The 22,106-nt window shown below is 39.4% G+C and overlaps 1 protein-coding gene across 1 annotated transcript in view; it reads left to right on the forward strand.

The window, feature by feature from the left end:
- SCN11A (sodium voltage-gated channel alpha subunit 11) overlaps positions 1-22,106 on the forward strand; it is an 87,294-nt gene that overhangs the window by 32,905 nt on the left and 32,283 nt on the right. Inside the window, exons 11-15 of the mRNA XM_002930005.4 lie at positions 2,445-2,574; positions 3,621-3,859; positions 7,477-7,659; positions 9,669-10,037; positions 11,756-12,145. Coding sequence (XP_002930051.1) covers positions 2,445-2,574; positions 3,621-3,859; positions 7,477-7,659; positions 9,669-10,037; positions 11,756-12,145 — 1,311 coding nt within the window. The remainder of the gene's footprint in view (positions 1-2,444; positions 2,575-3,620; positions 3,860-7,476; positions 7,660-9,668; positions 10,038-11,755; positions 12,146-22,106) is intronic.

A 22,106-nucleotide genomic window follows, 5' to 3' on the forward strand; every position in this document is an offset into this window, starting at 1 on the left:
AGATGTATGAAACAGACAACTATTGATGAAGACACACTAAAAAGGAGGCAGTAATTGTTTAGTGTGATGACTGACATGATTGTTATGGGAGAACAGAGAAGGAGCATTGTCTTAGTGGGGGTTCCCTCCAAAGGAAACCCTGAGACATTAGAGTGCAAGTAGATTATTTGGGAAGTTATCCCAGGAAGCACCAAGAGGAGAGGGAAGAAAGATACATGGAAGAGAAGGTGGCCAATTAAGGTTCATTATCAAGCCAGTTACACTGAAGGTGGTTGAAATTTAATCTCCACAGAGTGAGGGCACTAGAGTATTTATACACCAACTTTAGTCCATCATTGGTTCCAGACTGCTGGGTTCCAGAGATAATCATTTTCCTGGATTTCTGACTTGGCGTGCATTAGGGCAGAGGGTGGTCAAGTCACCAGAGAAAGCCCTTAGGTAGGACCCAGGGACATACAGATTCAGCCAACAGCAGCATCTGCTTCAGACAAGCAACCCAGACTTGGTGGGAGTGGGAGAAGAGCCATACATCAGAAGAGTTCTCAGAGGAAGAAGTGTCTGCGCCGAGAGGGTGAATTAATATTTCATCCTCTGGTAAGAAGTGAATGGAGCATCACAGATAGAGGGAACAGCACATACAAAGGCATGGAGGCAAAGGAGAGCAGTAGAACATGATCCAGTGGAACACTTGGGAGTGTGTGTGCTCACGCACATGTGTGTATGTGATGCAGCTGGAGGGTGGGTGGTGAGAGACTATAGCAGCAAGATGGGGTCATCACAAAAGGCCTTGAAGCCAGCTCAGGGGTTCACCAGAGAGCAAGGGCTAAGCACTATTGAAAGCTTTTAAGCAAGAGTGACAACCAGGTTGACAGTTTTGAAATCCTAGATGCATTGAAGAGACAGGAAGGGACTAGGACAGAATTGGAGGCAACCAGTTAAGAAGAAGCTGTGGCAGTAATCCAAGAGGCGACAGGGGCTTAAACTGTGGTTAGGGCAGGAGGATAAAGAGAGCATTACAGGGTGTAGTGATCTCCAGAGGATAAGATTCAGCAGTCGACTAGATGTACAGGGTGGGGAAGATACCTGTTTGATGGCTTGGGTAGCCAACTTGATAGGGGGTAGTTTACTGAGACAGGAAAGGAACATGTCCTGGAGGTGGGTAAGAGGGCAAGTTTAGTTTCAGACGGGGCAAGTTTGAAATGCCTGTTGGACATCCTAGCAGGGATACCGAGTAGGCCATAGGATATGCAGAAATGAAGCTATGGGGGATGTGCAGTAGGAAAAAAGTGTTGTTGTTGTTTTTTTAATCATTGAGGTGGGGGATGTTCAAACCTGTTTTAACTGTGGAGAGACACTTCAGAGGAGAGGAAAATGTTGAATATACAGACCATGGAATAATGTCTAGATCCACCTTCCTGAGATGGAAGGAGGAGTTGAAGTGGTCAGAAGGGGGCTCTGCACATCTGAGGCTAGGGTGGGAGAAGGGGGTCTGGGGGTCTTTGCAAAAGTAGGTGGACAGACCTCATACACTACTGTGAGCAGTTCTATGACGGAGTGACATGGACGGATCTCTTGGTTTAGAGGCTTCTTTAATGTCAGGTCATAGCATATGAAGAGAATGCAAATATTTTTTAATATTTCGAGGGTTTTTCGTCATTTCACAAAACAATAGACCAAGACCAGACAGCTATTAAGAAGACTTTTACCTAAACCAAAAGAGAAATAGCTACAGAAAGACTATAGGTTGCCTTTAAAATAGCTTATCACAAGGGATAGTTCTCTCTGAGGCCCTGGTTGGTCAGAACTTTGGGGAAATTAGTCATTACGGATAGTTTCCTAGGTATCTGAAGATTTATGTCTGTTCACCTCCAGAGACTTTGGAATTGCAGGTAAGGTGAGAGTCGAGCTCCTGGGCACAGCCTGAAAGAGTGCTTGAGGGTTACTGTATAGATTTTGTTGTATTTATTTTGGCTGTTCTTTTTAGTTACTGACTGTTTCAAAATCAGTTTAGGCAGCCATTCAAGGTATTTCACTATCTGGCCCCAAACCACACTTCTAAATGTATCCCCCACTTCTGCCACTCAAAAACATCGTTTCTAAATTCAACTTTTTATTGCTTTTGTCCCCTGAACAGTTGCTCATTAGTTTTTGTAAAATTTTGTTTGCCCTTTGTTGACAATGAATAAATCACAGAGAAAGAAAATTTTCTGTAGCTGGGACCCTGGAAATATGCATATGTAAGAAATGTCAAACTATATTGTACTTATCTACTATATATGAAATACAAAAACTGAACCTTCAGCGTGCCATGAAATGGGAGTGGACCTGTATAAGATACAAAGTGTCTTTGAGGCATGTGGCATTGAAACAAAGTAGCTTGTGAAGTTTTGAGGAAAGGCAGCCCCTTTGCTTTGAAGGTCTACCATGCCTGCCTTCTCTTACAGCCACACATCCTAGAGCAAACCAAACGACTATCCCAGAATCTGTCAGTGGATTACTTTGATGAGCACGGAGACCCCTTCCAAAGACAGAGGGCCCTGAGCGCTGTCAGCATTCTCACCATCACCATGCAGGGTAAGCTCTGTCTCCCAGCCCCAGGGAGAGCTGAACTGCAGTGATGTCCCTCCATTCTCCTCTCCTCCCCCAGAAGCCTTCTGAAGCCCCCTGTACTTCTTGTAGAGTCACTTCTTGTGCTGCATTGGAGCATGTGAGCTAAGTGACTTGGAAGAAGTGAGCCCACCCTGAGTTGGCCCTTGGGTAGTGGTGGGAACTAGTTAGCCTTGGGATGGCACTTGGGACTAAGAATACAGACAGGACCTCCCAATCAGTCCAGGCAGTCACAGGAGGTAGCAGTGACAAAGATAGTGACCAAAGAAGAGAAGACACAGAAGTTTCCAGAGGTGACAATTGTCATTGAAGTTAGAGTTAGGAATCTGGCATGGACAATGGAACACCTATGTAGATAGGCTGGAACCGTCTGATGGACCTCATTAACAGTAGGTAACCAGGACCCAGCTAAGGGGTTGGTGTTCAAAGGCAGGACTCAAGTCCTTACAAGGATGGGGTCAGATTGATCCTTAGCACTTTTGAGCCCGTTGTATCACCTCATTTGGTTTGCATGAGACCCTGAAATGGTTCCAGGGAAATCAGGGGTCCAGCGGCCATATTGCCTGAACTCAACCAGCTGGAGAGCACGTTTTCTTTCAAAGCATGTAGATGCCCCTGCCTGAACACCTCTCCTTCCCTTGAGCCCTGGTGGCTCTGTGTACCTCTGTTATAGCTGTCACCATGGTCTGCCTTGAATGAACATAACTTGACCTTATATTTCTCTCTCTTATGGGTTCACATCCAGTGTTGGCTTCCATATCTGTTATCTCTAGCAGTGCAACCCAGCTCCCAGATGCCTAATACATGTATAAAGACTAGATGTACATGGCTATACCACATGGAAGTTGTATATGGGAAACCTTTCCAGCTACACCCATCAGTGCCCTTCTTGGCTAATCAGGTTGTTCATAGGAGACCCTAAGGAAGTGGGAGGAAGGAATGCACTCAGGCCAAGAGCAGCCAGATGGATTCAGAGCTAACTACTCAACTGCTCTTTCATTCTCCTTCTCCAGAACAAGAAAAATCACAGGAGCCTTGCCTCCCATGTGGGGGAAACCTGGCATCCAGATACCTCGTGTGGAACTGTAGCCCCCAGTGGCTGTGCATTAAGAAAGCCCTAAGAACCGTAATGACTGACCCCTTTACTGAGCTGGCCATCACCATCTGCATCATCATCAACACTATCTTCTTGGCCATGGATCATTACAACATGGACCAGAGTTTTGAGTCTATGTTGTATATAGGGAATTTGGTAACTTTAGGCTTTTTAAAATATAAAATATTTCAAACTGTGAATTATAATTCTTTCAAAGTCTAAACATGATGTGAGTGGCCTAACCTAGTCTAGGTCTTTGGTCCCATTAAGTAGAGTAGAGGGAAAAGACAACTGTTAGGATTTTGTTTTTCCCCAGTTCAGTAATTATCCATGGGCCCTGTGTTGGCCCTCTGGTATGATAAGACATTGCTTTAGTCATCCAGTGGGAAGCCAGAAGCCTGCAGACGTCTTAAAAGTTCAGCCATTTGGGATGATCGAGAAAATATTAACCATATCCAGAGACCCTGGTAATGTGTCCCATGGTCCCCGGTGATATGGATGACATCATTTGAAACAAAATAATGTGACTGCCATTACTAGGCGTTATTCCTCCTGGAAAGGCAGGTCAGGGCCTGGCAGCTGTGGGGTGTACTTTCCTAGGAGGAGTTGTGCAGAGCTTATGGAGTGGTAATGGGGCCTCCAGACTTGAGCCTGCTTCAGTATGTTTCTCATTGGATGGATCTAGTCCCAGTTAAATTGGGAAAACAAAGATAGGAGAGCAGACTTCCCATGAACTGTTCAATTTATTGTTCCTGGAGAAGGCATTCCCCCCCCCACACCAAGGATTAATTAGTCTCCCAAATATCAGAAATAACAAAAAATTACCCACTAAATGTTCTACCCTAATTAGCTAATGAGTTAATCTTACCAGAGTATCTAACTTTATTCTTCAAGTTTTATTTTATTTTTCCAACTTAAGAAGCAATACATGCTTTTTTTAATTTTAAAAATAAGGAAAAGTACAAATAAGGGAAATACAAAGAAGAAACTCAGTTCCTATGGTCCTATTAGCAAAGATGATCATTTTTAGCTTTGCAGAGGATTTCTAGTCCATATGTATGCATGTGTTTTTTAATGAATTATTTTACACTGATCAGAACCCACTATACCTATTGAATCAGAAGTTGGTCCACAGAGCTGCTTCTATGCAACATGTTGGAGGTCACCCTCAATTCCACATCCTTCTCAGGAGAAGCAGGGATACAGCGGGATCACAGTGCAAGGCCAGAGTGGTTCTCCTTACAGACAGCCTGCATTTAAGTTTCTTCCCCAAACTGCCCTTGGGAAGAAGTGCTCTGTAGGTGTGTGTGGGTCAGATTAGATTTCATGCTACATGATAAACCTAACACACATGGCACCTTTAACAGGCTGGTATCTTCTGGGCTCCAGGCCAGGGTATTCAGCTATCTCCCGATGATGTATCCCAGAAATGGGTTGACAGTGTTGTTTCACTTGGAGGCAGAAAGCTGTGACTGCAGGTTCCTGTCTCAGCAGTCAGCAGACCCATCTTTCAGCACCTCCTGGTAGATGGAGTTATTAGATAAGTTCCAGAGAATACCCAAAGAACCCAGAGTCATATCCCTAGGCAGGGCTTCCCAGTTTGCAAAAGTGGTTGGTCCATCCCCTTCATTTACTGATCCAGTCGTGGGAAATGACAAAAGCCACCCTCTCAGATTTCCCACTGACTAGATGTTCTGAGTGTTGACATGAAGCTGCATTTTGCAGTCAGAAGCTGGATAATTAAGTGACATTCTTCTTCACTCTCCCCAGAAGTGGTACAGAAGGAGGCACAGGGACATTGTTGGTGTCTGAGTTCGCAGGCAGCGGCTGTGCCCCAGCCCCTGAAAACTGACAAGAAACGGGGAGAACTGGCCTTGTAGCCTGTGCTTCCATTCCATGTGCCCCATTCCCTAAACACACAATACGTTGGGGTGCCTGGGTGGCTCAGTTGGTTAAGTAGCTGCATTCAGCTCAGGTTGTGATCCCAGGGAACCCTGCGTCAGACTCCCTGTTCAGCGGGAAGTCTGCTTCTCCCTCTCGCTCTGCTCCTCCTCCAGCTCATTCTCTCTCACTCTCTCTCTCTCAAATAAATAAAATCTTTAAAAAAATAAATTAACACAATACAAAGGTGGCAGCCACCTCATCTACTGTAACCCCATAGCAAAGGTTGAGGGAGGATTTGGAGCCTTGAGGTCCAAAGAACACATCCAAACCTCCCTCCTCTGACAGGTGGACCAGGATTCAACTGGCCTGTGCAGTTCTGTTGGACTGGACATGAAAATAAACTCTCTAGGCTTTGGTATTGCTTGACTCAGGGGAGTACATTGAGCTCCCAAGAAGCCATGAATAGCAGTTGAATTGGATTGCAAAACCAATGATTCCAAGGCATGTAGGGTTTTGCTGTAGGGCTAGACACCTAAAGCTTGAAGGAGACAGGAGGGGGAGGAGGAGCTCAAAAGGGGACAGGGATCAGTCCAGCATAATTAACTACAATAGGTTATACTTCATGCTTTTAGACACTGGTTGTGGCTCAGGGCAGAGGTAGATAACAATATTTAAAAGGAAGAGATAGATACAAGCTTTGGGTTTTCCTTGACACCTTGATTTCTTTTCTCTTTGTCTATCTTGGATTTGTCTTTGCCTATCCTTTTTTAACTTGTGTCACTTTATTTTAGGGATTTTTAAAATAAATAGTAAGTCATCGAATTATTTATAAAAACGGATCATCTGTTACTTTTAATAAGGAGATTTAAAAATCATTTGAGTTGTTTTTCTTTTCCAGAACTATAGAGGAGAGTCTTATCACTGACAATCTTTTTATATTACCTTATTATTTTCATACTGTTGTTTTCTCATATCTATTTAGTTGTGTCTGTGTTAGAATGTGCTGTTTGCTATGAAGAAATGCTTTGTTTTATCTTCTACAAAGATGTAGATGATAGATTTAGTTTTGAATTTGGCTACCACTTATTCAACATTATGCAATGTTTTTAAGACTGTATTTATCTAATTTTCAAAGACAAAAACAAAAACACTTATTTGTGCCCACAGAAATCATATAGTTTAGCACTTTCTTAACTCTTGCCCTTCCTTTTAATTCTTTGGTATTTTGTTCTGGAATAATGAACCCTGCATTCTGTGAGTGAATTATAGGATTTAAGATTATATTCCAACTCATTAACCCTCCTTTCAACCATAACCAATCTAGGGTTTATCCCAAGATATTCATCATATAGGGTATGCCTATATATTGAGTTGCTTAAAGATGTTTTCCAGTTCCTAGCAGTGTTTTTCAATTCTTTGCTCTGGGCCCCTTGTAAATGTTTTCTTTTTTCTTTCTTTCTTTCTTTTTTTTTTCTGATCAAGGTGTTGAGAGTAAGTGGTTAGGTGAACTCCTCTTGATTCTGCTTTATGGAGGATATTTATCTCCAGGTTTCAGAGCTGTTAAGTATCTTGCCCCTTCCCTCATAGGGGAGTTTTTATTGGCATTTTAAAGGGAACTTAGAGGAGGAACTGCTTAACACTTTCTACCACTCTGTCCTCTATCAAGAAGCCAGTTGTGCCTTGGGAAATAATATTTATTCTCCACCCTGATGTCTGTGAGCTTGGTAATATTGTAATGGGCACTATTGTGGGGAGTGGGAAGAGGAGCACAGTAAATGAAAGTGCACTTTATTTCTTTGTAACCTCTGCAATTCCCTTGGACCCTTCTTAGAAGTGTATCTTCAAGGAGAGGTAGCTTCATTTTCTCATTCTTCCCTGTTTCACTGTAGGTTTTCGCTGGCATTTTCATGGCAGAAATGTGCCTAAAAATTATTGCGCTTGATCCCTACAACTACTTTCGCCGAGGCTGGAACATTTTTGACAGCATCGTTGCTCTTCTGAGTTTTGCAGATGTGATGAACAGTATAGTTGTAGGGAAAAAAAGTCTGCTGTTTTTCCGTCCCTTAAGAGTGGTAAGGCACTTACTGTTTTATTTTACTGAATACCTTAGCTGCCAGGATTGACAAGAGTCTTGACTGAGTTCAGTGGCTATTTTGCATTACTTTAACTCAACTTAACCTGAGAATCAAAATTGTGCTCCTCCTCCCACCCAGGTTTTTCATACTCTTGGGAGTCCCAGGAGGTCTCCTCCCAGCTGAACCCCCATTTCCCCTATCCCAAGATGACCCCTTAGGCAGTCTGACTCAACATGGTGTTTTCTGGTGTCAACGTTCTGCTCTTTGCTTAGTGTAACCCCCTCCCATGATCTCTTCACCACCACTCACCCCTGAGCTCTGAGCCAGGCACCCTCACATCTGGGATCACCAAGGGGGTGAAGACTGCAGAGTCCAGGAGGGGGCCGGGTGCTGCTGGCAGACGCTGTCTCTGTAGGTTCTCCTTACTGCTTCCAGTGCCACATTCCCATCCTGTTGTCTGTCCTCCATCCATTGACCATGGAGGCATTCTGGTGACTTTTGCAGAGGCACTTAAGAGGAGCTGACCTGAAGGAGCGCTCAAAGACGAGGAAAGTACTGTCTTCAAGGAGTTTGCCATCTAGAGATGAGACAAGACAGGGCCAGAAATGAGGCAAAGTAGAGTGTGTGACAAACCCCATGAGAGATATAGATAAAAAGCTATAGGGAATCCACATCTGACCGGGGGATTGGGAAGCCATAAAAGGTGACTTTGGTCCTCTTTCAGAGCTTTACTTTTTCTTTTGGCAGGGATAGGATTTCTAAGCCTACAGAGTAAAACATTTGTTTCAGTTACCTAAGCCTACATTTTGTATTTGAGATATGTTAGGTGATCACACTGCTCAAAGTCAGACGTTATTAAGTTGCTCTCCTAAAGTTTCATTGGCACTCAGGTGAGCAAAATTACATTTGCTCTATGATTGTTTAGGCTTATTACAGCCATGCTCTGAGGGGAGGCATTCTGTGGAATTGTCTGGGTATAACAGACTGTGATTTCTCCCTGAGGTGGCCCAAGCTACCTTCTGAGGACACAGTGCTATTCCTTCTCTTGGGCCATAGGTCTCACTGACCTGCAGTATTTCCCCCAAATAGTAGATACTTAACAGGATTGTACTTTGGAGTGAAACCATTGGTTTATGCTGGAAATTAATATAAGAAATAACCTATGAAACTAGTTGTTGTGTGGTCTCCCACAGGGTCTGTAAAATTCCATGGAAAAAACTTGTTTTCGAAAGAAGTGTGTGTATGTTTTGTGTAGCTGATTGCCTTTTCTCTCCTGGTTATAGAACACTGTATTCCTCTTATCACTCTTAGAAAGTTTAGATTCAAACTTGTGCCCTGAATTATATAATGCAGGAGTTAGCAATTTTTTCTGTAAAAGGTCAGATGGTAAATATTTTGTATTTTCATACAAGCTGTACGGTCTCTGTTGAAATCACTCAACTCTGCTGTTGTAGCACAGAAGTAGCCACAGACATTGGAGAACAAATGGGTGTGGCTGTGTTCCAGCAGAACTTTATTTACAGATGCAAAAGTTTGAACTTCATACAGCTTTCATGTGTGATGAAATATCCTTCTTTGGATTATTTTCCAACCATTTAAAAATGTAAAACTTTCTTACCCCTCAGGCCATACAAAAACAGGCAATGGGCTAGATTTGGCCCTCAGGCCATAGTTTTTTGACCGTTGGCATTTTATATAGGATTTCAAAACATTCACTTTATGCAATAAACATGTATGCTTAATTTCATCATCATGACTTCAAAGTCTTAATCATTTAACAAAAATTAGAACAAAATATTTCTATTTCTAAAACAAAAAGTAGATATAGGTATAATCATGGGCCAGAGAGTTGATGATTATGTTTAGGACGGATTTGACCTTGAAAAGATTTTTGAAAATCATGAATGCTATGGTTTGGGAGCATGTCATTTACTATGTAGCTGAACAAATGGAATTTGTCTTTAACTGGCTTTTCTTCCACTTTTGCTTATTGTCCGTTTTTACAGCTGAGGGTCTTCAAGTTAGCCAAATCGTGGCCAACTTTGAACACATTGATAAAGATAATTGGCCACTCCGTTGGAGCCCTGGGAAACCTGACTGTGGTCCTGGCTATTGTGGTCTTTATTTTCTCAGTGGTTGGCATGCAGGTTTTTGGCTCTAAATTCAATTCTGTGAAGAGCAATAAAACATCCTGTGGCCCTACAGTCCCATGTTTACGACGCTGGCATATGGGCGATTTCTACCATTCCTTTCTGGTGGTATTCCGCATCCTCTGTGGGGAATGGATTGAAAACATGTGGGAATGTATGCAAGAAACAAATCAAGCACTGTGCATTGTCGTCTTTCTGTTGATCATGGTGATAGGAAAACTTGTGGTGAGTGTCTTAGATTTTTTTTTTTTAATATATGGGCTACACAAATGTATTAGCTTCTTTTGTAACACGTCACTGGTAATTATTATTCTAAATATAATATTATACATTTAATGTTTTATGATATTAAAAATCTGCATTTGAATTTGACTCGAGGAAAATAGAAAAAGCACGAAACAAAACCTCCTTGTCACATAGTGCTCGTATTGACTGATGCCCCAATATCTATTCTATTCCAGGTGATTATTCTAAGATAATTGTATTCTCTTTGTCAGTGAATGGCTGAAGTAGGGGTTTGTGACTTAATTTGGTCAATAAGTTGTAAAGGGACATCTAGTGAAAAAGGTTTCTTGTTCTTAAGAAAAAAAAAAGAAGGGAATGAGCTAAAAAACAATGGTCCTTTTACTTTCTCTGGGCCTTTTTATGACTATGATTCCTGGTAGAACTGCAAACATTATGTAAGCATAAGAATTAGCCTAAGGCAAAGCCAGCACTGAGAAAGGTAGAGGGAAAAGGGGGAACAGACCTATATTCATGTCATAATTGGTCCTTCTGTTTTATTTTCAAACTTCTTAAGTTACATTTTCTTATTGTGTAAGTTGCTTTGAGTCTGTCACTTGCAGCTGGAAACATAGATATTATTAGCTAATTGGGTACCCAGTAAGGGTATGAAAAGACAGAAGACACACAGGATACCTGAGCACAAGGTCTTCCGAGTCAAGTTGGAGTTATCATGCAAATATACTGAACCATCCACACGCACACAATGGCTTTATCCTATGTGCCTGATCAGCAATGTTAGATAGACAGTGATACAAAAGTTCAGAAGAGCAGAATATAACGAATGGAAGTGGGAAGAAAGTGTTAACAAAGGATATGTGGAAGATACAGTACTTGAGAAGGGCACTAAAGAGGCAAGGAGGACTTGGCAAATAAAGGAAAGCTTGAGCAAACATCCACAGCTGGAATTCTTGTGGTGAAGCTGTGGGAGACTGACTAGACCCATTCACACTCATAAGATACTCCTCCTCAAAGGCTGTATATTTTTGAGCTGGTGACAGCCACAACCAAAGGAGTTTGAGGAGGTGAAGATGATGAACTGGAGGGTATGTAAATGTAAGCAAAAAAAAAAAAAAAACCCAAGTAGGAAGCTGATGAGATGATCTGAATTTAAAGTGATCCTTGCTTCAACAGAAGAGTTGCAGATTTGATCCAAACTCCTCCAGTTCAGCTCCAATACTGTGTTGTGGTTTGGGCAACAGGGCCTAAAGAGCCTGCACAAATCACATTATCTCTCAAACTGTGCCAACAGGGGAGGAACCCACAGCAGTATTAGACATCAGACCCATATCCCATTCCAGCAAAGCCAAGCTCGCTATCCGACTGTTCTCAAGGAATATACATTTTTTATTTTGCCAGTGGTCACACAGTTCTTTACCCTGGCCAGAGTTTACAACACGTGTTGCTTGTATGTGGACAAACTGGTATTGGTTGTTGGCACCCTTTCACTTCAATTTTTCTTTCATCTTATCTTGCTGTCTTCCTCAATCTTGTCTCCTTTTGTTCATATTATAGATGAACTTTCTCAAGAGACAGAAGGGCATAACATCCTATTTGACTTAGTTTTGGGTCTTGGGGAAAAGTTGTTCTGGAAACCTACTGTATCTTTCCCCTTGTTAAACTTTCCATTCTCCTTGTGTGTTCCCCCCACCCCATCCCAGGTACTCAACCTCTTCATTGCCTTGCTGCTCAATTCCTTCAGTAATGAGGAGAGAGATGGAAACTTGGATGGAGAGTCCAAAAAAACCAAAGTCCAGTTAGCCCTGGATCGGTTCCAACGGGCTTTTTGCTTTGTAATACATACTCTTCAGCATTTTTGTCACAAGTGGTGCAGGAGTCGAAACTTACCAAGGCAAAAAGAGGTGACAGGAGGCCCTGCTGTCAAAAGCAAAGACATCATTCCACTGGTCACAGAGATGAAAAAGGGCCCAGAGATGAGGGAGGAGCATGATCAGACTTGGTTAGCCCCACTTGCAGAGGAAGAGGATGGTTTTGAATCTTCTGGTGAAAATAATGTCCAGCACGTCACACAACCTAAGGCTGGAAAACAGGTATGAAGGTTCATACGTAGACATGGAGGTCACATGAAGCTAGAGCTGCCATGAGACACTGGTTGCCTGCCCTGTTCTGAGCACCATGAAGGGATAATAAGGGTAGAAAATGTGAAGGCTGCCCTTCATTACTCATGTGCATATTCCAGTGCTGGTTCTAATCATGGTCTTGCACATATGGAGGTTGAAGATGGCAGAGGAGTTCAGAGGGGAGCAAGATCAGAGTGGGCCGGGCCAACAGGGAAATCAAGTGACTTTGTTTGACCCTTAAAGGAAGTATAAAGTTTAGATTAGCTGAAAGGTAAGGAAAGTGAACTGAACAGCATAGAAAAGGAGACAGTGGTGGGAACAAACTTAGCCTCTGAAGGGACCAGTGGATGAGGAGTGGTGGGAGATGAGGGCTTTCAGAGAGTGGCAGTGTAATAGATACCCCAAATAAACAACTTCAGACTTCATTCAGGATGCAGAATGGCTGTCTGTATACTCTTGAGTTTTCTGCAATGGTTGTAACATATTGCATTCCCCCAGCAGTAATTTTAATCATTCTAATGGGTTTGTGGTGGTGCCTTGTTGTGGTTTCAGGTTTTATTTCACTGATAAATAATGATGTTGCCTAATATATCTTCCTTGGTAAAATGTCTATTCCCCATTTTTATTGAGGGGTTTCTTATGATTGAGGTGTAAGAGTTTATTACACATTTTGATACAAGTCCTTTGGCATGTGCACTGCACATATTTCCTAACTATGACTTATCTTTTACTTTCTTAATGGTATCTTAAGGAGCAGAAATTTTTAATTTTGTTGAAGTATAATTTATCAATTATTGTTCCTATGGTTCATGTGTTTTGTTTCCATTCTAGGAAATCTTTGTATAATCCAAAACTGCAAAAGTTTTCTCATGTTTTCTTCGAGAATTTTATAGGTTTACCTCTCAGCATCAAGTCCACCATCCATTTCAATTTAATTCAATGAGTTGTGTCATTTTTTCCCTGTATATGTAGCTAAGTGATTCTAGTATTATATATTGAAAAGACTGTTTTTATGCCACTGAATCAACTTGATATCTTTGTCAGAATCAAATTGGCTCTATCTATCTATCTATCTATCTATCTATCTATCTATCTATCTATCATCTATCTATCTATCAATCTATTAGGACTTTTTCTGTATTCTTTATTCTGTTTCATTGATATATGTATCTGTTTTATACCAATACCACACTCTCTTGATTATGGTAGCTTTATAATAAGTTTTGAAAGTATAATTTTGTTCTTTATCAAACTTGTTTTGGCTATCGTAGGCCCTTTACATTTCCTTATGCATTTTAGAATTAGTGTGTTACCTTTCCATAAAAAAGATTGTTAGGATTTTGTTTGGTGCTGTACTGACTATTTTGTAAATAATTGGTATCTTTACAACATTGAGTTTTCTGATTCATGAACACGTATTTTTCTCCACCTATTTAGATCTTCTCTAATTTTTCTTAGCAATGTTTTGTAGTTTTCAGTGTATAAGTCTTGACGTATTTGGTTACATTTATCCCTAAGAAGTCAATATTTTTATGCTATTGTAAAAGTAATTTTTAAATTTCCCATTTCCAAATGTTTACTATTAGTACATAGAAATGAATGGGCTTTTGTATTTTGACTTGTATCCTACAATGTTGGTAAACTGACTTATTAATTCCAATAGCTTTTTTGTAGATTCCTTAGAATTTTCTACACATGTAATTATTTTATCTGTAAATAAAAACAGGTGTTTTTTTTTTAATTTGTATTTTTTTTTCTTGCCTTATTACATTGGTTAGGACCTTTCATATAATGTTGAATAGGAATCATGAGAGTGTATTCCTTGCCTTGCTCCTGATCTTAGGGAGAAACATAAAGCCTTTCCCCATTAAGTAAGAACTTAGTTGAGGAAGTTCCCTTTATTCCCAGTTTTCTAGGAGGTTTTATTGTTCTTCTAAATTAGGAATATATATTGATTTTTCTGAAATGCATTTCCTAGATTTATTGGGATAATCATGTAATTTATTTTGAATGTTAAATCCCTTATGCATTCCTTGGATTATCCCTATTTGGTCATGGTATGTTATCCTTTTATATATATTTGGATCCAACTTGCTAATACTTCGTTAAAGATTTTGCATCCCTAGCTTTTTCCCTTATAATGTGTCTGCTTTGTTTTGGTATCAGGTTAATATGGGCCTCATTAAATGAGTTGAGAGGTCTTCCTCCTCTTCTATTTCTATTCTTTTTACCTTTAGCTTTATGAGATATAATTGGCATATAACATTGTAGAAGTTTAAGGTATACAACACATTGATTTGATATATTTATATTTTACAATATGATTACCACCATAGCATTAACTAACACCTCCAGCATGTCACATAATTATTTCTTTATTGTGGTAAGAATATATAAGGTTTACTCTCTTAGCAACTTTCAACTATATAACACAGTATTATTAACTATAATCACAAAGCTGTACATTATATCCTATGAACTTACTCATCTTCTTACTGAAAGTTTGTATTTTTCGACCAACATCTCCCTACTCCACCTACCCCCCAGCCCCTGTTAACTACCATTCTACTCTCTGTCTCTGCAAATCTGGCTTTTTCAGATTTCACACGTAAGTGATATCACACTGTATTTGTTTTTCTCTGACTTGTTTCACTTGACCACAATGTCCTCAGGATCCATCCAAATATTTTCAATTATAATTGACCTAAAATATTGCATGGAAAATTCCCAGTCATTACTGTTCCAAATATTTGTTCTGTTTTTTTTTTTCTCTTCTCCTTCTGGCATCCTTATTACATGTATGTTTCACCTGTGTAGTTGCCCCACGGGTCTTGAGTATTCTATTCTGTCTCTTTTTTTCCATACTTTTTTCTCTTTTTCAGTTTTGGAGGTTTCTATTGAGATAGCCTCAAGCAGAGATTCTTTCCTGTCTACTAATAAGCCCATCAATGGCATTCTTCATTTCTGTTACAATGTGTTACGTCTCTAGCATTTTTTTGTCCTTTCTTAGAATTTCCATCTCTGCTCACATTGCCTGTGTGTTCTTGCATGCTGTCTACTTTATCCATTAGTATTTTAATCACAGTTATTTTAAATTCTTGGTTTGACATTTTCAACAACTTTACGGTATTGAATGTGGTTCTGATGCTGGCTCTGTCTCTTCAAACTATATTTTTGCCTTTATAATGCCTTCTCATTTTTTCTTTAGAGTCAGACATGATGTACTGGGTAGATGGAAGTGCTCTAAATAGGTCTTTATTTATGTGTTGGTGAGGTGTGAGGGGAATGAAGAAGCTCTGTGGTCCTATGAGTAGGTCTCAGGCTTTTAGTGAGCCTGTGCTTCTGGATTGTGAACAGTGCTTCTCAGAATGGCTAGTGTGAGCTGGAGTTGGATATCTGCCTCCCTCCAGGTGGAGATCTAGAGCTGGCTAGATTTGGGTATTTCCCACCCCACAGGTCAGTCAAGTCCTGATAGAACCCCAGCAGGTTAGGCTCTGGTTAATTAGTTTCTCTTGAGGGAAGGCCTTGTGAAGAACAGAATGTATGTGCCTGTTTCAAAATGGTTCCTTTTACTCTCCCCTTGCTGGAAGCAAGTGGAGATTTTCCTCCCATACTCTGTGAGAACCTGTAGAGCTCTAAGAGATAAAACTCTCAAAAATGTGGGGGCCCCTATTGACTGGGTTCCGCCAAGCATTTGTCTCTTAGACTTGTCCTCACTGAGCCTCCAGGAGTTTGCCAATTATAGTTCAGGTTTCCTTACTCTGGAATTGGTTCCGACAGAGGTTTTTGCTCCTGGGTTTCTGCTTTGCTAAATTGTAATTCTCTGTATCAGTCTTTCTCCCTAATTTGGGGGGCAGCAGTTTGTGCTGGACCTCACTGCTCTTATGGCTCTTCTAAGAAGAGTTATTGGTTTTCCAGTTTGTTTAGCTTTGTACATGTTGGGATGGAGTGGAAACCTCCTGGCTTCTTATAGGTCAGACCAGAAACTGGAAGTTTCTGTGGGAAGTTTTTAAATTACAAATTCAATTTGTTTACTTATAGGGATTACAAGGCTATTCAGATTTCTCTCCTTCTTCTTGAGTCTGTTTTGGCAGTTTTTGTATTTCTAGGAACAGGTCCATTTTACTGAAGCTGTCTAATTTGTTGACATACAGTTATTCATAGTATTTCTTTGGAAATCTTTTAATTTCTGCAAGGCTGATAGCAATGTTCCCTCTTTCCTGATTTTAGTAATTTGATTTTTCATTTTCTCTTGGTCAGTCCTTTTGAAGTTTTGTCAATGTTGTTGCTCTTTTAAAATAATCAGGTTTTTATTTTGTTGATCCTATTATTTTGTTAATCTCTGCTCATGTAATTACTGTATCCTTATTTCTGCTTGTTTTGAGTTTCATTTTCTCTTCCTCTCCTAGTGCCTTAACATGGAAGTTTAGATTATTGATCTGAGACTTTTTTTATTGTAGGTATTTATAGCTATAAATTTCCCTCTACATCCAAAAAATTTTTGCATATTATATTTTTATTTCCATTTATCTTAAAGTCTTTTCTAATTTCTTTTGTAATTTATTCTTTGACTTGTTGGTTATTTAAGACCATTTTGTTTAATTTCCACCTATTTGTGAGTTCTTCAGATTTTTTTTGTACTTCTAATTTTATTCCATCACGATCAGACAACACACTTTATGTACAGTTTCAATCCATGTATATGTGTTCTGTTGTTTGGAGTTGAGGGTTCTGCAGGTGTCTTTTAGGTATAATTGATAGATAATATTGTTCAAGCCTTCTATTTGTACCTTCTACTTAGTTGTTATATTCATTTTTGAAAACACGTTATTGAAGCCTCCAACTATTATTGTTGAATTGTCTATTTCTCCCTTCAATTCTGTCAGTTTTTGCTTCATATATTCTGTGGCTCTTATATTAGGTGCATTAATGTTTATAAATGTTATCTTTCTGATATATTGATGTTTTTGTTATTGTGAAATGTCCCTCTTTATTTCTAGTAAATTTTTTTGTTTCAAAGTCTATTTTGTCTGGGACACCTGGGTGGCTCAGTCAGTTGAGTATCCAACTCTTGATTTCGGCTCAGGTCTGATCTCTGGGTCATGAGATTGTGCCCTGTCTCAGGATCTGCATTGGGCATGGGGCCTGCTTAAGATTCCCGCCCTTGTGTGCTCTCTCTCTCTAAAAAACAAAAAACAAGAAAACTCAATGTCTATTTTTTCTGACATTAATATAGTCACTCCAGCTTTCTTATGGTTTCTGCTTGTATGATAGCTTCTTCCATTCTTTTCCTTTAAACTATTTGTGTCTTTGAATCCAAAATGTATTTCCTGTAGACAGTACATAATTGGCTCTTGTTTTCTTATCCAGCCTGACAATTTCTGCCATTTTGCTAGATTGTTTAATAATTAATATTATTATTGATCTAGTTTTTTTATTTCTCATATTTTATGTTTCTATGTGTTTTATGTGTTATTCCTCTTTTCTTCCTTCATTGCCTTACTTTGCATTGTTTGAATATTTTTTTTTAAAGATTTTATTTATTTAAAGATTTTATTTTATTTATTTATTTTTTTATTTGACAGAGACAGCCAGCGAGAGAGGGAACACAAGCAGGGGGAGTGGGAGAGGAAGAAGCAGGCTCATAGCAGAGGAGCCTGATGTGGGGCTCGATCCTCTAACGCCGGGATCACGCCCTGAGCCGAAGGCAGACGCTTAATGACTGCGCTACCCAGGCGCCCCTGCTTGAATATTTTCTAATGTAACATCTTAATTCCTTTAATGATTTTTCACCACTTTTTAAAGTTATTTTCTTACTGATTGCTCTAGGGGTTGCCACATACATCTAACTTATCAGAGTTGATGTCTGGTAAGTTAATTATAGTGAGATATAGAAACATTACTCATGTATAGCTCTATTCCCTCTCCCACATTTTTGTGCTATTCTTTATTATACATATTACATCCATATATGTTAAAACCCAACAATACATTTTTATTATCCCTTCATCTATGTTTACTAATGAAGCTGAGAAAAGAAAGCAAGTATGTATTTACAGAGTTTATTTTATTAATCTTCTTATTTACCATTTCCAGCTTTCCTCATTTGTTTCTGTGAATTTGAGGAAACTTCAGGTGTCATTTCCTTACGATGACTTTGCTTCCATTCGCCTCTTTGGTGCTGTTATTACCCCGTATATTTTATTTTTATATATTACGTGTCCAACAATACATTAATTTTTAACTGTTTTAGACAACTTCTTTTGAAGTCAGCTATAGAGAAGAAAGGAAAATAAATATGAATTTTTCTCATCTTTTATAATTACAGACTTACCTTTACCTGTGCTCTTTGCTCTTTTTGTGTGGACTTTTATTACCATTTAGGATCATTTACTTTCAGGATGGAGGATCTTCTTCAGTATTTTTTGTAAGGTGGGTCAGCTAGCAAAGAATTTTCTGTTTTTGTTTATGTGCTATTCTATTTCACCTTCATTTTTGAAAGATAGTTTTTCTAGATAATAAAATCATGGTTCACATTTGTTTTTTAATTTCAGCACTCCTAGTATCTCCTTCCACTGCTTTTTAGTCTCCATTGTTTCTAATAAGAGGTCAGCTGTTGGGGTGCCTGACTGGCTCAGTTGGTAGAGCACATGGCTTGTAATCTCAGGGTCATGAGCTCAAGCCCCATGTTGGGCACAGAGCCTACTTAAAAAAAGAAAGAGGTCAGCTGTTAATTTTGTTGAGATCCCCTTGTATGCAATGAACAACTTTGTTCTTGTTACTTTCAATATTTTCTCTGTCTTTGGCTTTCAGCATTTTTACTATGATATATCTAGGTTTGGATCTCTTCGTGTTTATCCTACTTTGAGTTTTATGAGCTTCTTTGAGGTGTAGATTAATGCTTTCAGTCAAAATTGGGAAGTTTTCAGCCCTTATTCTGCTTGCCCTTCTCTTTTCTTTCTGGTTGGTATGCTTCATGGTGTTTTACATTCCTTTGAGCTTCCTTTAAGTTTTCATTCTTCCTTCTTTCCTGTGCTCTTTGGATTGCATACTCTTTCCTGATCTCTCTTCAAGTCCACGGATTCTTTCTTCTGTCAGTTCAGATATATTGTTGCTCCACTTAGTGAATTTTTCATTTCAGTTATCACACATTTCAACTCCAGAATTTTTATTAGTTTTTTAAATAACTTCTATCTCTTCACTGATACTCTATATTTGATTATACATTGTTATCATAGTGTCCTTTATTTATTAAATTTTTAAAAATTCTTTGAACATATTTATAATGACTGCTTTGCATTCTTTCTTAATTAACTCTGGCATCCAGGCCCCCTCACAGGCAGTGTATGTTACCTGCTTTCTTCCTAAGTGTGGGTCATACTTTCCTGGGTTTTCCCATGTTCTATTATTTTTGTTTAAAATCGGACATTTTAAGTAATATATTGCAGCAGATCTGGAACTGATTCCCTTTTCTCCTCTCTGGAGCTTGTTTGGTGACTTGGCTAGACTATTCTAGTGAAGTCTATTTTCCCTCTTTCCTCTGCCTACTCTCGCCACACACACACAAATGTGAAGTCTTTGGTGTCACTCCTCAGAGGACACACCCTTGGGTTTGCAGACAGTCACTGCAGGATGACAGTTATCTTAGCAGGGCTTTCTTTGACTATCTCTTTCCATGTTCTCTCTATTAATCTGTCTGCCTTCTTTGGTATCACACCCAGATTTTGGGCTGAACTAATTGCTGGCTAATTGCTCTGTTGTTTTTGACAATACCACAGGGCATTAATTCCTCCACAATCTGATCTAATTAATTTCAAGGAGGGATATTTATAAGGCCATCTTGGAGATTTGTTCTGACCCCAGAGAGATTCTTCTTAGCTGTCTCTTTCCATGGTTCTCTGTAGTGAACTTGCTGACCTGTGGTTTAATTTGTTGTTTTTAATGAAGAAGAGGCTACCAGTCTCTTCTTATTTGCTTTCCATCAAAGTCTCCATTGTTTTCAAGAATACGCTTAGACTTGAACCCTCCCCCTAACGGCCCCCCCCCACATTGTTCCACATAAAGTCAGTTCTTTTGGGGGGAGCATCAGAGTTCTTGTTTCTTATGGAATGCTTCCTGCCACAAGCAAAATTTCTTAGCTATAATCCAAGTACTTGGGGGGGCAGTAGCCTCTCATCTTCTCGCTTCCTTCTTTCTGCATGGAACCTCTTCCCTATAAACTAGTTGGGGTGAGGGTGATGAGGACCCCAGTATGCTCAAGCTGCTGAATCTGGAATAAAGTCTCTGTCCTATGAGTAGAGGCTGGATGGAAAAAGAGAGCCCAATTTCTTGGCCATATTCATGAGGAATGTAGCCTCTTCAACTCAGAGTTGGAGAGAATGAGAAAAGCTGGTGATCTACACCTCCTGCTAAGATACATATCTCTTGATTGGGGGCTGAGGGTAGAGGGAGCACCATCTTCTTGATCACAGCTGCCTAGAGAAGGGCTTCCATCAACTGAGCTGGAGGGTGGGGAAAGAGAGGGAAGCTCATGTTTCAGTTGCCATGAATTCCTGCTACTATTACTGAATTCTGAAAAAAAAATTTGAATATGAGTTTCTTCATTTGCTGTATGCCTTAGGACAATTTCCAGAGACTTTAAATGATTTTTTAAAAATATTTTCACCACTTATGCTTATTCTTATTTCTTTGGAGATTATGTCCATGGAACGCCTTACACTGCCATCCAGAAAGCGAAACTCTATATATCTTTTTCATTAAATCCTAAACTTATTCGTTTCAATGACACTTTCAGATTATTCGTTTTTTTTTTTCTGAAGTAGATTTACCTCTTAGTAGTTCATTTTTAGGCCACTTATTTTGTTTGTCTCCTCCTATATTTTGGAGTGTTAGTTTCAATTTCTCTTTAGTGAGAGGATCTGTCACTCTCTTTGTGCTGTCCAGGTTCTGTGCTGTCTTTAATAGACCCTCCTAGGGCAGCCACTGCAGAACCAAGTCTCACATTGACAATTTGGGATTCTTGTCTAATAGTGATACTAGGTGTATTTCAGATCCAGTGGGTACCTTTACCCAGATTCTATTTCTGAAGCTGTACTTCCTCCTGCCTACATAGATATGCAGCTGTGTATGATTATAATTCCAAGCATTGGCCACAACTTGTTTTGGCTTTCTCTCTTAAGTGCAAGAACTTCATCCCAGTCCAAAGTTTCAAGCCTTGAACATAGCTGTGGTTGCTTTCCTCACATGGGGTACCTTTAGTGATCATTACCTGCTACATGCTCTAAATTGTCACTACTTCATATTTCTGTTCTGTGTCTGGTTCATAGCTATATTTACTTGTTTCTCACACACGTGTGTGTGTGTTGTGTGTGTTTGTAATATATCGATGCATGTGTTCAAATAGGAGAAGAGTTCTTAAATTATGACCTTACAGTGTCAGAGTCACAGGAACACTCACATAGATTTTAGGATGAAACCCTCACCTAAGGCATGACTTTACACATCTTTCTTGGATATACCCGCAGGTCATAAGACAAAATTTATTTTTTATTTTTATCTATAATACATTTTCACTTTTCTCTTTAATGCTCTTTTCTGTTTCACTAAGCCAACCCTCTGTACCCCAAAGAATAAAAAAATTATTTTCCAAATTATTCTAACATTTTTACTCATCTATTTTTATATCAGTATATCAAGTCATTATGAATTTTATTCTTTACCGTATTCTGGCATTATATTATATTTTCAGAGATAATTAATTATACCACTACACTTATTAAATAACTTATTATTTAGTCATTGAAGTGAAAAGATACAGTAAGTTTCATCTCTGAATTATTTGGTGAATTTTGTACCAAAACCATATCGTTCGATCATATGACTTCTGAGTAAGTTTCATTACCTGTTTCCTATAGTAGTTTTCCCAGAATTA

This window comes from Ailuropoda melanoleuca, chromosome 6 (assembly GCF_002007445.2).
Source record: "Ailuropoda melanoleuca isolate Jingjing chromosome 6, ASM200744v2, whole genome shotgun sequence".
Lineage (NCBI taxonomy): Eukaryota > Metazoa > Chordata > Mammalia > Carnivora > Ursidae > Ailuropoda > Ailuropoda melanoleuca.